The sequence below is a fragment of the Maylandia zebra genome, linkage group LG2 (genome assembly GCF_041146795.1).
Source record: "Maylandia zebra isolate NMK-2024a linkage group LG2, Mzebra_GT3a, whole genome shotgun sequence".
NCBI classification, from domain to species: Eukaryota; Metazoa; Chordata; class Actinopteri; order Cichliformes; family Cichlidae; genus Maylandia; species Maylandia zebra.
Window position 1 is genome coordinate 20,808,051 of NC_135168.1, and position 14,307 is coordinate 20,822,357.

Below are 14,307 nucleotides of genomic sequence, written 5' to 3' on the forward strand. Positions count from 1 at the left end.
GATGGAGCAGTCTCGCCGACATCATCTCAGCCGGGGGCGGCGGAGCTTCGGCTGCTCCCACACGAAGCTTTCTGACAGGAACACGGAGCCGACACGCTGTTTTGACACCTAAATTCTCTCTGAACTTTGCAGAGTTTTCGCTGTCTGCACGGAGCAGCGGTGAGGCGAGGGGGTGGAGGAGGTAATTACTCTGTCGACTCCCCCGGGGACGAAACGGGAAGACGTGTGTCAGGAGGCTGGCGTTTGTGGAGCGTCTTCTGCTGGTTTGAGATCAGGAGCAGAAATGTTGAGTCTGGCTTCTCTGCTGAAGTCTTACTGATTCCGTCGCTGAGACGAGGCGAGAGGCGGAAACCCTGTTAAAGTTTGCATGTGCATCGATTTCTTAATAACATTTTTCTCACAGTCTGATGGTTTTTGGAGCCACCGTTTGTCTTTTACCGGTTTATGTTTGCATCTTTGAACTGTGACTGACTTTTAATGCTACAAACCTCCAGAGAGTTCCTCTGGCTCTGTGCTCCGTGATGTCCTGAACAGGTTTATGGATGTTTATCTGTGTTATAAGTAATAAAAAAGCAAGATCCCGACTTCTTGTGAAAATGTCTGATTGGAGGGTTTTAAATGATCTGCCTCTTGCTTCTACCTCACCTCTCCCTCTGTTCCCCTCTTGCTTCTTCACATTCAGCACATTTATTTTGATCTTCATCTGAGGAGTTCATTGAGGCGGTTTTTCATTTTGGCATTTCGTGCGTGTTAACGTTAAGCAGGCTTTTGTTTTTTGTTTTGGAGGGCACACACACACACACACAAACAGTTAAAGGAGGAAACTAAACTGTGTCTTTCTCTCTATCTCTCTCTCTCTGTTGCAGTTAGAGGACGATATAGTCGCTCGCCCAAACTTCTTCACCACCATGAAGAACTTTGCGCTGCAGCAGCCGTCGGAGGACTGGATGATCCTGGAGTTCTCTCAGCTCGGCTTCATCGGTGAGTCACAGCGCTCGGCTCCATCAAGGGTGGAGGAGACACCCCCCCCTCCCCAGATGGCAGAGGAGCAGAGAGGAGGGTCTGTTGTTCATTCAATGGTCATCTCTGAGAACTTCCCGGTGTTGTCTCCTTTAGCTTCTGAAGGGACAGCAAACAGGTGAACAAACACCTGAAACACAGCGTGCAGTTACAAACGCACGGTCAGCACAGCGCACAAAGTGTGTCGCTGCCAAACGCCTTCGACAGCCAAGCTTTCTGTGAGTTAGCTGGCTTGATAAAACGTACGACCTCAGTCAGAGCTGATGGGTGGTGATCCTCTCGCTCTGCCAGGCTTCAGTCACACAGGCTCAGCGACTGGTTGGCAGACACAGGGGAACCAGTAGAGCGATGTACCCTGGCTGTTATCTGGATCAGGTTATCGTTGCGTTACTTTATGTAAATACATAAATTTTTCATGACCCCCAAGGTTTTTATTTTTATCGCAAAGCACTTTGACTTTTACATGTGCTGTATAAATAAATGACACTTACCTACTAGGGAAAAAGGTCTGTTCTCCAACCGATTGGGGAGTGGTTGGTGGAGGTTGCTCTGTGCTGCCTACTCCAGTCAGAGACATTATCAAAGGAACTGTTCATAAAGATTTATAAGTAGCATAAAAATCAGCAATAGAGCACTGATGAAGTAGTGTCTAATCCTCTGCTTTCACTGGTTAATGTGCTTCTTGTTTTAGTCAGTTTTCCGTTTGTGACATGATGTCTGTACATTGGAGCGCTGAGACATCGCAGGCTAGTTCAGGTCTGCCTGTCCCCATAAACAGTCGACAGACATGAGTGCTGCGTTAATCAGTGATGTAGAACAAAGTGCTGCATGAGTCTATGGTTAAAATGTGATTGTAGGCTAAAGTGCTTTGAGTGGTCAGTAAGATTAGAAAAAAACCATAAATGCAAATGCATTACATCTTTAAAAAGGCTCTCAGCCTTCCACTTACTCTCGTTTCTTTAATATTTTAAACTTATAAGTTGTAATTAGCACTGATGGATGCTTTTTATTTTCAATAATCGTAGTTTCTCATCCTGGGCTGACATGCCGGGCTCTCCTCGTCCTCCGCCTTCGTCCTTCTTTTTCTTTTGCCATTTTTCTGTTTCAGCTCTGATGCCAGTCCTTTTCTTTGTTTTGAGTCATAGTCTCGAGGGAAATGCATTCACCACCTCGCTGCCCAAACCTCCGTTTTTTTCCATAAGCCGTGTCACTCTAAATAAAAAGCCGTGCCTTCTGTTTCTCTGTCGTCAGCCAGGTTTGCTTCAGTTGCAAAATCCTCTTTTGCTTCTCTCTCAGGCCAGATTCACACGTAGGTGTTACAGGCCTGATGTTGCGGGGGTGTCTTTGCTTACACGTCATCATATTTAGGTTTAATTAGCCATTAGCGTGATCCAGACTAGCTGACTGCTAAATTTTATTCCTGTACCCAAGAACAAGAACTAGCTCATTCTCTCAGGACATCCACCCCTGAGAGGATGAGAATATCGTGATTTGAGTTTGATTTGAACAGCGCTTGCATTTTAAAAGTTAAACTTTTCTCAGCTTTTTAAATGGAGGAAAGCACAGCGACGGTTCTGCAGTTCAGCACAGCAGCATGTGACATCACCATGATCAAAACAGCTGGCTGGAAAACTCTGGGGCATGAAGAACAGACGCTCTGATGACGGACAAGAGGAGACGGCGACTATATAAACATAAGCAAGAGGAAGTGGAAACAGCTGAGAGAACAAAACTCAGCTGAACTAAATCAAAGAAAAAGACACAGGGGAGGACAAGTGAAAGCAGAGTACAAGGAACAACTGACTTTCAAAATAAAGCAGGAAGAATGATAACCAAATTGGGAAAACACATGAATGGACTTAATACTGGAGGAATGACACAGTAGGATGAAGCACTGAGTGTCAAACAGTCGGCTCGGTGGCCAGAATCAGCCCATCAAAGAGTCTTAATTCGGCCGACTGGACAACTGTGGAAAAAGTGAAGGAGGGATTAGATTTTTACAGCGTCTCATACTATACTGGCATTTCCATCGCCATTCAGACACCACCAAAGTAAAGAAGTAACAGATTTCTGCTACAGTTGATTAGTTACCTCAGGGATTAAATGTGTAATTAAACGTTTTTAGATTGAGAGAACGACTTTGACTCATCTGGCCCATTTAAGCTCAAAGTGGGCAGCATGTGGCCCACAAAGTAAAACAAGTCTGACACTCTGGTCCCCGGGGCCGGTGTCCCTGCAGGTTTTAGATCTCACCCTGGGTCAACACACCTGAATCACATGATTAGTCATTACCAGGCCTCTGGAAAACTTCAAGACATGTTGAGAAGGTAATTTATCCATTTAAATCAGCTGTGATGGATCAAGGACACATCTAAAACCTGCAGGACACCAGCCCTCGTGGACTGGGATTGGGGACCCCTGCTCTAAAGCAACCAGGAACTAGGAACAGACTAAATACACTAAAGAACAGGCCAGAAAGATGCAAAGCTCACAAATACGACCCAGGACACGACAGCTGAATCCAGCTGAGTCCGCGGTAACGGGAAACACTCGTGCCGGTTGTCCTGCTGAGCTTGCTGAGAACATGAATGCCAGAATATCACTGCATATTTTTTGCAGTCTCATCTCAACTTTTTCCCACCAGATCGGGATGATGTCAGCGAAGAGCGATGACATCGTGCCGTGTCATCGTGCGATGACATTGTGGAGAAAGACTTTATCAAGATATAAAAGTGATGGAAAACTGATATCAGGGAAAACTGAATCTGAGCTTGAAGAGTGGCTACTGTTGGGTTTTGAAAAGAGACACGGATGTGAGCAACGCTTTCGGCCACGCTGACCTCGTTTTATTTTTGTCTGAATTTACAGAGATTTGCTTTAAGTCTCTCCTGATTTCTTTTCAGAGCAAACATTTTAAATTATTTTGGCAGGAAAAGTTAAAATTCCAGTCAGTGTAAACATCAATGATCTGTAGCTCAAAACCATGACGTGGAAGCTTAAGTCATATCTGTGTAAACCGATAAAGAGCCAGTCTGAAGTTTCCAGCAATAAACAATAAATATTTAGCTTTGGCTTTTGCAGACCAGTGTAATTAATACTGATGCATACATATTCACACATATATAAGAACAAAAGTTGCCAGAGAGCACATTTCAGGGATTGAGTGGCCAGACAATGGAGGCCGGACATTTCCACACCTTCTAAGCTTCACGACTGAGGCGATGATGGAAGCAGTGAGGTTCGCTGCCTCTGACAGGATGTGAAGTTTCCATCTGACTCATGAATTAAATCCAGCAGATTAATTGAGGCATCAGCCTGCATCTGATCTGCCTTCTAATTATTCTGTCAGGTCTAATCAATGAATTCTTCCTGGATCCAATCAGCTGTCGGCGGCACGTGGAACACCGGCGTTATTCGCCTGGAACCAGAGTCAGGATTTATCCTCAGAACTGTTTCCAGCGCTGACAGATAAGCCGATGTAACAGAACCTGAAATCGCGAGATCAGAGGTTTCGTCACGTTAACACGCTCTGTAATTAAATCCTGAAGCTGCTACCTACTAATTGTGTATTTGTGCTGAAAGTTCAGACCTTCAGTGCCCAAAAAGTAAACTCTCCTTCCTAACCAGAGCCGCCGTTAATTTGCTTCGACTGATGGTTGATCAGGACTGAAACAGCTGCTGAGAATAATCCATGTGTGATTTAATGTGATAAATTCCCACGGCCCTCGCAGCTCAAAGAGCATGGAAAACCTGAAAGTAAATTTATATTATTAAAAACAATTAACACAAAGAAAAAACACCTAGAAATAAGGACTTCCATGGAGATTTATATCAAAAGACCTGACACATAAATTAATTTCAAGAAAATCAAACCCAAGCTCAGTCTTTCCAAACCAACATAAATACATAAAAATACAGCTGAGGTGGACTGAGGTAGAAGGTCGATCCATAATTATCTTTATCCAGATCCAAAATCATCATAACTCACTGAATTTTTACCAGGTTTTCTGAGTCGGGTGTTTTCAAATGCTGCACATTAAAATAGGAATAAACAACATGCTCACCCCATGTGGACAGTATCTGTGACAGTTATAATGTTAAATTGAATATTACAGTTCTAAATCCTGAGCAAGATGGTGACAAACGCATGTTTGACCAGTCAAAAACATTACAAAGCAAAGCGTCGTGAGGATGCCAGTGTCAGGCAGATGCTGCGGACAGTGACCCAGAAAAATGAAACCAGTCCTCAACTGGTTGGCAAGTGGTTGCCGGGTGAAACTGGTCGCACAGAGTGTGCTACACTGAAAACATCCTTTTGATTACTTTGGTCATTAGTAGATTCCCACAGGGAAGACCAGCTTGTCTGAAAACACGCTGAGCGGTAGTGAAACCTTCAAAGTAAAAGCATAATTTTTACATTGAAGACAAAGGGTTGCCTTTTCAGGCATCACATGTTTCACCGAAGCCCAGCAAGTATCTGGTGAATGTTTGCAGATGGCCACCTTTCCTGACTCACTGAAAAGGGAGTTTTCCTTACCACTGTCACCAAGTGCTTGCTCATAGGGGTTTATGTCATTGTTGGGGTCTTCTCTGTATTATTATATGGGCTTTATCTTACAGTATAAAGCACCTTGAGGCAGGGCTGTTCATATAACGATGTATATCGGATGACAATATAAAAACGTCTATCGTTTCCTATTATGCTATCGTTTGTTTCGTGGTGTCATAAAATAAACTGTTTACAGCAATATTTTTCATCGTTTTGATGGTCACTGTAGTGGCTATATTAATTAAAGTTCTCTCTTTCTCTTATATTTAATATAACCACACTATGGGCGGACAAGTGCCTGTTTTTACATGTTTTTGTTAGCAACGATAAAACGGTAAAACCATCGCGCGGCTCCGCTGTCCGCTTGTTTGTTTTCCACGTAAACCTTTCACAATAAAGCTCAAGATCCTGTTGAGACTTTTCAAAATAAACTGAATCACATGAAAGAGTATGCAGAGAGTTTACGGATGAGAAGCAAAAAACGAGCCGTCAGGTGCTAAAAAATAAACCTTTAGACTCAAACTTTAAGAGAAAATGGTGGCCGTTACAACTTAAGTCTAAAAATGTATCGTTTCATACATCAGTTAAAACACTCGAATCCAGGAAAAGGACGCCCAGCTGGAAAAACTAAACGCAAGTCGAGCTGCCCGAGATTCACAGAATTTACAGAAAATATTACATTTTTGTGATTTATATCGTTGTCAGGACGATAAATGTCTTATATCGGGATATGAGATTTTTGTCATATCGCACAGCCCTACCTTGAGGTGACTGTTGTTGTCGTTGTCAGTGTCTTCCATACAAACACACTCCAAACCACTTTGCAACCAGTTTCTCAGAGTCCATGACAACAACCTGTAGCAGCCACTCATCAACGAGTTGGAGAATGCTCATTTTTCCCTAGCAACCACAGGTTACCACGGGTCACGGGCCCATCTTCAGGCCTGCGTGACTGATTTCGTAGCAGCTCCCAGCAAACACTCACAACAGTTCAGGGAAGACAATTTTTTCCTTAATAGCTGATGGTTGTCAGGCAGTTACCACATGGTCTCTGAGGACTGTGTGACTGAGGACTTAATTACAGACACTGTGGGTAAATTTTTCCTACATTACGTCTATGTACAGGGACCAGCATAAAAAATTTCTCCTGATGTTTCTGTTTCTGCTGCAGTCCTTTTTTTCTGGTTCGGATGCAGACGTCTTCATTCTCAGTGGAGAGGAAGACATTATGTTCATGAACAGCTCCACGTGAAGTGTTTGGGTATTGCTGAATGTGACTTTACAGAAACTGCTTGTTGACCACAGCTGGCTCTATGTCAGATTCTTTCTTTTGACTTAGGTATCTAATAAAAAATATCAGCAACATCACACAGCTGCACAAAACTTTTATTCCCATCTCGCATTTTGCAGCTGCATCCTCATTGTTGCATCATTGTTCTTCTATTGACCCCGAGTATTTATGATGCTGTGCAGCGTTTGGTTCTGTTTTTACTTCATGTGACAGAAGGTTATCAGCAAGAGTGAAAGGGCAGGTTTACAAGATGGTAATGAGACCTGCTCTGATGGATGTTTTGGAGATGATGGAGGCTGGGCTGGAGATGTTAACATGCTCACTGGGAGTGAGCAGGATGGACAGGATTAGAAATGTGTCCATAAAAGGGACAGCTCAGGAAGAGTGGATATACTGGAGCTGCCTGGCAGGAAGAAAAGAGGAAGACCTCAGAGAAGATTCATGGATGCAATGAAGGAGGATGTGTGAAAGAGGAGGATGCTGGGATAGGAGGAGGTGGAGACAGATCATCCACTGTGGTGAAACCTGAAAGGAGCAGCTGAAAGAAGAAGAAGAGGAAGAGTTCTGCTTTTGGGTCCTCTCCACATTAAGCTTGAAACATTGACAGATTCCTTCATGAGTCCGGTTAAGAAATGCTGATGCGCAGTGAAAGTGGATTTGTACACGTGTCGGCGAGTCTGAACGTTTCTCAGGAAGCGCGATACAGCTCGGTACAAAAAGCTGGCAGGCTTTGCTGAAGCCTTCAAAGTGAGCCGTATTGTTTTGATGTGTTAAATCCTCTCGCTCTTACTGTCCCCCATTTTAATACAAAGCCTCGGGACTAAATTGCTTCGCAGGATCTCTGGAGGAACGTCAGTATTTATCCAGACAGATCCATCTCCACGGAGACGCTCTGCAGTCATCGGAACGCCGCCTCGTCTCCGCTTCAGGCGCAGCTTCTCCATCAAAAGAAATTAAACATTTTTACTTGTGAATTATTGATTGTGCTAACTGCAGAGCAGAAAACAATCAATTATCATTATGTGTGTTATGAAACCCAGAGGGACGCAGGAAACAATCCAAACGGATTTATGTTCTTGGCTCAACAGGAGCGTCAAAGTTTTCTGATGAAAATCTCTTTAACGCTGTTATTTAAGAGTGGAGCGTGCTGTAGGTGAGGGTACACTCACGTCACTGTGTGTCTGCGCTGCACGGGGACATCATTAAGCGAAATCCTCAGATGTAATCCTGCTGCTGCGGGAGGCTGATGAAACTGTTGCTTTGTGGGTCGTGTGACAGTGAAGTTAATGAAGGGGTGAGAGTCGCTCTGTGCCTTCATCACACGGCCTTTGTTCTCTTTAAAGAGGAAAAACTGTGTTGGGCAACAGAAGGTGATGAAGAGCATCCAGCTCAGGGACACGCTCGCATCAGCCTCTGATAATAATGGAAATAATGAAGGTGATTAACACATTAAACCAAACAAGTGCAATAATTATTTAAAATTAAAACACGATGTGGTTCAGAAGTGTCTGCATGATTTTTGGCTCCGTGTGCCACTACATTTAGTTTGAAATTGTTATTTATTTATTTATGTATTTATTTATAATGTATGAATAACAGAGAATAAGCTGATATGATGTGCTTTCATTATTTCGGCAGGTGTCTGTGGGCGTTCGGTAAAAGCACATCAACACAATGCGCTCACTAAACTTCTTGGCTGTGAAAGTAAAAAAAGTTTCTATTCAAATTTAATTTATGCCTCAGGTCTTAAAAAGACATCATCAGAGTTTGGAGGATTTTGAATATTTTAAAGCTTTTAGAAGCCCAAACTTTTCATGTAGCATCTGCCACAGGAACACCAAGACGGACCGTTTCTTTGAAATATTTTCTCACGTTATAACAGATTTTAATCATGTGCTCAACAATTGGATCTCCGGACAGGTTTTACAGTTTTCGTCATACTTGCTTTGCTTAAATTCTTTCCTCATATCCGCAAAAACAATTATCGTCTGATTAGTTACGGCCGATGTGATGAGCTCTTTTAGGGTTCAAAGATAAAATAAATTTAAAAAATTGAAATGATTATTTCTTCTATAAAGGTAAAAAAGAATATCCAAAGTAACACCTTGCTAAAGTATGAATTAACTGTGATTAAACACAGTTTCACTGCCGTTCCCAGGCCAGATCACTGCTGGATCACAAAATCGCTTAAGTAGAAACTGTGTGACAAAGTAAAGCAGACTAAGAGATCTCAAAAAGCAGCACATCATGCCACACTCTAAAGAAACAGCTGAGAAACAAAGTCTCTGACATCTATCAGTCTGGAAAGGGTTACAGAGCCATTTATAATGCTTTGGGTTTCCAGTGATCTACAGCGAGAGACATTATCCACACATGGAGAAAACCTGGAACGCGATGAAGCTCCCCAGGAGCAGCCGGTCTTATTCCAACTATTCCAAGAGCGCTCGACTCATCCAGGAGGTCAGAGAAGAACCCAGAACAACACTGAAGCACTGCAGGCCTCACTCGGCTCAGATAAGGTCAGAGGTCATGACTCCACCATGAGAAAGAGACAAAAATGGCCTCCATGGGAGAGTCCAAGGAAAAAAATCACTGCTGAGCAAGAAGATCACGAAGGCTCGTTTCACATCTGCCAAAAACATCTGGATGATCGCCGAGACTTCTGGGAAGATATTCTGTGGACTGACGAGACTGATGAGACCTGGAAGGTTTGAGTCCCGTTACATCTGCATCAAACTAACAGCATTTCATAGAAAGATGACAGCGACAGTCAGACATGGTGGTGGTAGTGTGATGGTCTGGGCTGCTCTGCCGCTTCAGGACGACTTAAATTCTGTCACAAATCTGAATAAATGCCAGTAACCATTACACCAAACCAAGCTATCATTACTGTAAACTTCACATGAAATTAGCCTGTTTATTTCTATGGGGACTTGCTCATGCTGCTGCTTCCTCTAGTGGACGTTAGAGGCACTGCAGTCACTAACCAGCAACATCCAGCACTGAGAGCTGAGGCTACTATCTGCCAGTGTTTAGAAAAAACAAAACAGGAAATAGTTTGGTGTTAGATTTGTTTGGAAATCTTGAGATTGATGTCGGTGTTTTAACAGCATGCCGCTGTGTGTTGAGATGCTCCAGAATAAATCAAAGCAGAAGAAGAAATGAAGCAGAATGAGAGGCAGAAGCAGTCGGCGGTGATGGGAGGAGGGAGGATTTGGAGCTGGTGTTTCTAACATTTCCTGCAGCAGTCTGTTTGTTTTCTGAATGAATCGGTTACAGGGTTCACCTGTCTTTAACGGATTTTGGCAGCGTTTCGCCTCCTGCTCCTGCTGGCTCGTTCGAAATTTGATTTGATGGAGAAATGATAGCGAGGGCTACAGAAGTAGAAAGAGGGATGGAGGTGAATGCAGAGGGAGGCGTGTGTGATGGAGAACAGCATGAGTCTCATCTCTGAGGTGGATGATGTTGATGTCACACCTGGATGTTTGTGCTCATCTCTGACTGTCTGAGCATCACAGACCTCCTCCTCCTCCTGCTCCTCTTCGTACCTCCGGGCCTCCCTCTGGTCCTCGGCTGCGACCTTACGAATCCTCCCTGACCCTGAGTCGCCTGCGAGCAGCGGCTGCTTTAATAAATTCATCAGGGTGAAGCTGACTCACTGAATTAAATCAGACGGAGGGAGAGCTGTGGCGCTGCGGGGCTGCTCTCTAATTCAACTGTTTGAATTTGGGTTTTGCATTTGCTAAGTTTAGCCTCTCTTTAGCCTCGTTCACATCTGCAGGGGGCAGTTTTTTTTCCGATGCCTCGTCAAACATCCGACCCTCCAGAGGTTCAACTGTCCAAATGTATCAGGGCGGAGTAGAAGGGGCAGGAGCATGGCAGAGCTCTCTGCTGGCCTTTTAATTCGCCCTCGTCATTGTTTCAGTCTGTGGAGACTGTGCGGCTCACTTTCTGACCTTTCATTTGTGGAGAAGGTTTCCTTTAGCTCGGCCTGACTCTGCAGAGAAAACAACAGAAACAAGCAGACTGAAGAGCTGAGTGACGAGAAGTTATTTCAGGCAGCTGGATGAACTGGACAGTGGCAGTGGCATAAAGCTCCAGCTCCCCTCACGCAGCGAGGTGAAGTAAAAATGTGATAAATCTGAAGGATAAGCAGCCCTGCTGCACTATTCTAACATGCCTTCAGATTTCAGGAGCAGCTGAACAGAAACTAACAAGATAATTATTGAAAATAAACCAATCAGCAATCATCAGGCAGAGAGAGTGAGGCTGCTTTAATTTTGAATAGCACAGCTATTCGTCTGTAGGCAGCAACTAGTCCACCAGATACCAAAAAGTAACCAAAAGGAACAGCAAATAAGCAATGATTCCAGTTTTTATTTTAACTGGTATGTCACATTTAGAGTTGTGGTCAGCATTTTGCATCCACTCATCAACAGCATGAATATCGTTTTAATTTGGGCTTTTAGTGAGCTCTTGGAGTGGCTCTTTTTCCAGGGTGGAAGGATTATACAGCAGCATGTTTAATGATTTGAGAAAATACAAAAGAAATTCGTTTTTTTTTTTTAAGTCATTGATGATGAATGCTGTGCAATCACTCCACCCTGGAAAAAGAACCATTCAAACCTTAAAAACCCCAAATAATTTCCATGTTTCTCATGTGTTTAATGTGTTTACGGGGTCTCTGTGGTTCGTATTAGCTTTGCGTTGACCCAAGTCATAAAGAATTCGGGGAAAGGAGGAGTTGCACTTTTTACTTAAGTTGCTTTCAAAAGTTTCATTTCGTAGTTGTGGAAATACTTCTTTGTTATGACCACTCCAACTTTAACACACAAAATACTACCTACAGCAATACACAACCCAACGCATCTCTCAAATAAATGAAGGAGTCTCTGTATGTCAGCCTGTTTTTTGCCTTTGTAAAGCACTTGGTGACTTGCATTTCTGAAGACCACTGGAAGAGTGTTCACATTCAGGTCATTTCAATTATATTTTGATTTCATTATGCAGCCCTTTAGTGCAAAATGCAAAATTGTAAAATATTGATGGAAGGTTCCCACAGCTACAAAAAATTAGTCTGGAATATTCTTATAGATCAAGAAAATAAGACTGTTCTGATAGATTCAAGAAAGAGCTAGAATGTTCTCATAGATCTAAAAAAAAAAAAAAAAAAGAGCCTAGAATGTTCTCAAAAAAGAACCTTGTAACATTCTCCTAGTAACAAAAAGAGCTAGATTGTTCTATTTAAGAAAGAGCCTAGAATGTTTTCATAGATTCAAAATGTCTGTTACTTGAAACACTGTGAAATCTGTTTATTAGTAAACCAACTAACAGAACAAATTGAATTTGTTGGTATTTGTCATGGTCGGCTGTGTGGCAGGCAGGCAGGAGTGGTGGACCCAAAATGCAGGATTCTCAGGACACGAGGTTTAAACAGAAAATGCAGCTTTATTGCTGGAGCAGAACATCAAGATAAAATAAAACTCACAAAAGCAAACAAAACTCTAAAAAGAGATGCAGGAGGACTGGAAATCCTAAACACGCAGCAAGTGAGGGTGAACAGACGTTAACGATGCGACACCGAGTAGGGGAAGACACAGACACTAAATACAAGAGGTGAACGGAGCAAAGAGGAAACAGCTGGGAGACACGGCTGACGTTGATTACACTGACGAGACAGGGAGAGCACAAAGCTGAACGCACTGACAAAGGGCACAGACCTACAAAATAAAACAGGAAGCACACGCCAGACAGAGACAGACTCGTAAACAGGCATAATGACGTCATGGACAAACAGAGGGACATATGGGCAGAGAAGACTAAGCACAGGCAACCTAAACCAAACATAAGGGCAAGATAACAAAACCTAAACCAGAAATAATCATCATCAACATCATCATCAGATAACTAAAGAATCAGAATATAATTGTAATCAAAACAGTATCACCAGAGAATAACTAATCCATAATGCAAAATAAACCAAAACATAAGAAACTCAAAATACTGGGTCGACCCGACCCAGGACCGTGACAGTATTAAGTTTTCCGGCATGAGTCCCCACACTATTAGCAAAATGAGTGAAAAACAAAATGGACCGAATAACTGGGAGGATCCGCTGAAATTCTTAAAACAAATATGACAAATGTCTTGTTTTAGCTGCCTCAGCTAAGGTAGATCATTATCTGCAATGGGAGTACTTTTACTTCTGTATGTATTTCTTTTTTCTTGTTTTCATACTTTTTTAATTCGTAAAGGAATATTTTTAGTTTGTAGTTTTGATTCTCGTGCTAAAAATAAAGAATCTGAATACTTCCTCTGGGCATAGGAAAACAGAGCAGCAGTATGAAATATAAGTATGGCACTGATGAATGACAATAAAGGTCACTGCTCCATCTTGATGTGTCGCCGCTGTTGTGACCTCTCACTTCTGACTTTCTTGCTGCTGGATGACGGGAATCAGAGCTTTTATACTGTCCCAGAATCTCACCAGCAAACTGTTTCTGAATCACTGCATCTTTTCACTAACATGCTTTTTGAGTGCAGCTCTGTTGGGGAGCTCATTGCTTATCTAAATATCTGAGTGTAAGTCAAAGAGTTCGATGAACCAAAATGCATGAAGGGCTTGCACTGAGCTGTGCTTCTCTCTGTGCAGGTAAGATGTTTAAGTCTTTGGACCTGTCGCTCATCGTGGAGTTCATGCTGATGTTCTACAAAGACAAACCCATCGACTGGCTGCTGGACCACATCATGTGGGTCAAAGTGTGCAACCCTGAGAAGGATGCGGTGAGTGGATCCAACAGAAATCATCAAAAACAGAGGAGATCAATACTGAATGAAGGGTTTACCATGATATCTACTGTATATAACACAATATCAGCCAGAAAAACAAAAAAACTCATACTTTTAACCATTCTGTCAGCTGCCAAACCTCTCACATGTGCATCAGTATGATAACAGCAACACTTTGAAGTCTTTTCATCGATGAAGGCTTCAGATTGTTATTGGCCCTGACAATTTTCCAACTTTCCGGAGCTTCATATGAGGCTGTTTTGTTTCTGAGTGGCACCTGTGTCACACTGTTAAGCACATCATGTGTTAGCGATCCGGTAGTGGGGCATATTGGTGGCGAACAAGTGACTGATGTGTTTTTGCTGCCTTTGTGTGATTTTCAGTCAGAATGTAAAATCAGCTTTGGCGTTACAAAGAGTGTGTGCAGTGTTTCAGCTCAGTCTCCTGGAAAAAAGTGAAAAAGTCACAGTTTGATTTGCTTCTGTCGATGGACACAAATTCCTGACTGAGAAACAGAACTTTGAACAAAGTGGCAACAGTTTATTTGAACTCAAAGCTGGTTTTCAAAACCGAAACCTTTCCAGTGGTAATTAATAACACAGTTAAAGTGTGAAATTCAAACTGTGCTCACATGAATTTTTGGAAATAAATGAATATA

General features: G+C 42.7%; 1 protein-coding gene and 1 long non-coding RNA gene across 2 annotated transcripts in view; one reads left to right on the forward strand and one right to left on the reverse strand.

Moving 5' to 3' along the window:
- Positions 1-14,307, forward strand: part of mgat4b (alpha-1,3-mannosyl-glycoprotein 4-beta-N-acetylglucosaminyltransferase B) — a 127,358-nt gene that overhangs the window by 92,759 nt on the left and 20,292 nt on the right. Inside the window, exons 8-9 of the mRNA XM_004552033.5 lie at positions 867-981; positions 13,513-13,643. Of these exons, the coding sequence (XP_004552090.1) occupies positions 867-981; positions 13,513-13,643 (246 nt within the window). The remainder of the gene's footprint in view (positions 1-866; positions 982-13,512; positions 13,644-14,307) is intronic.
- LOC143421091 (uncharacterized) lies at positions 3,857-6,435 on the reverse strand. The gene is made up of 3 exons (XR_013100845.1): positions 6,331-6,435; positions 4,610-4,770; positions 3,857-4,508 (listed from the first exon to the last, which is right to left on the reverse strand). It is a non-coding gene; the product is annotated as an uncharacterized LOC143421091 (long non-coding RNA).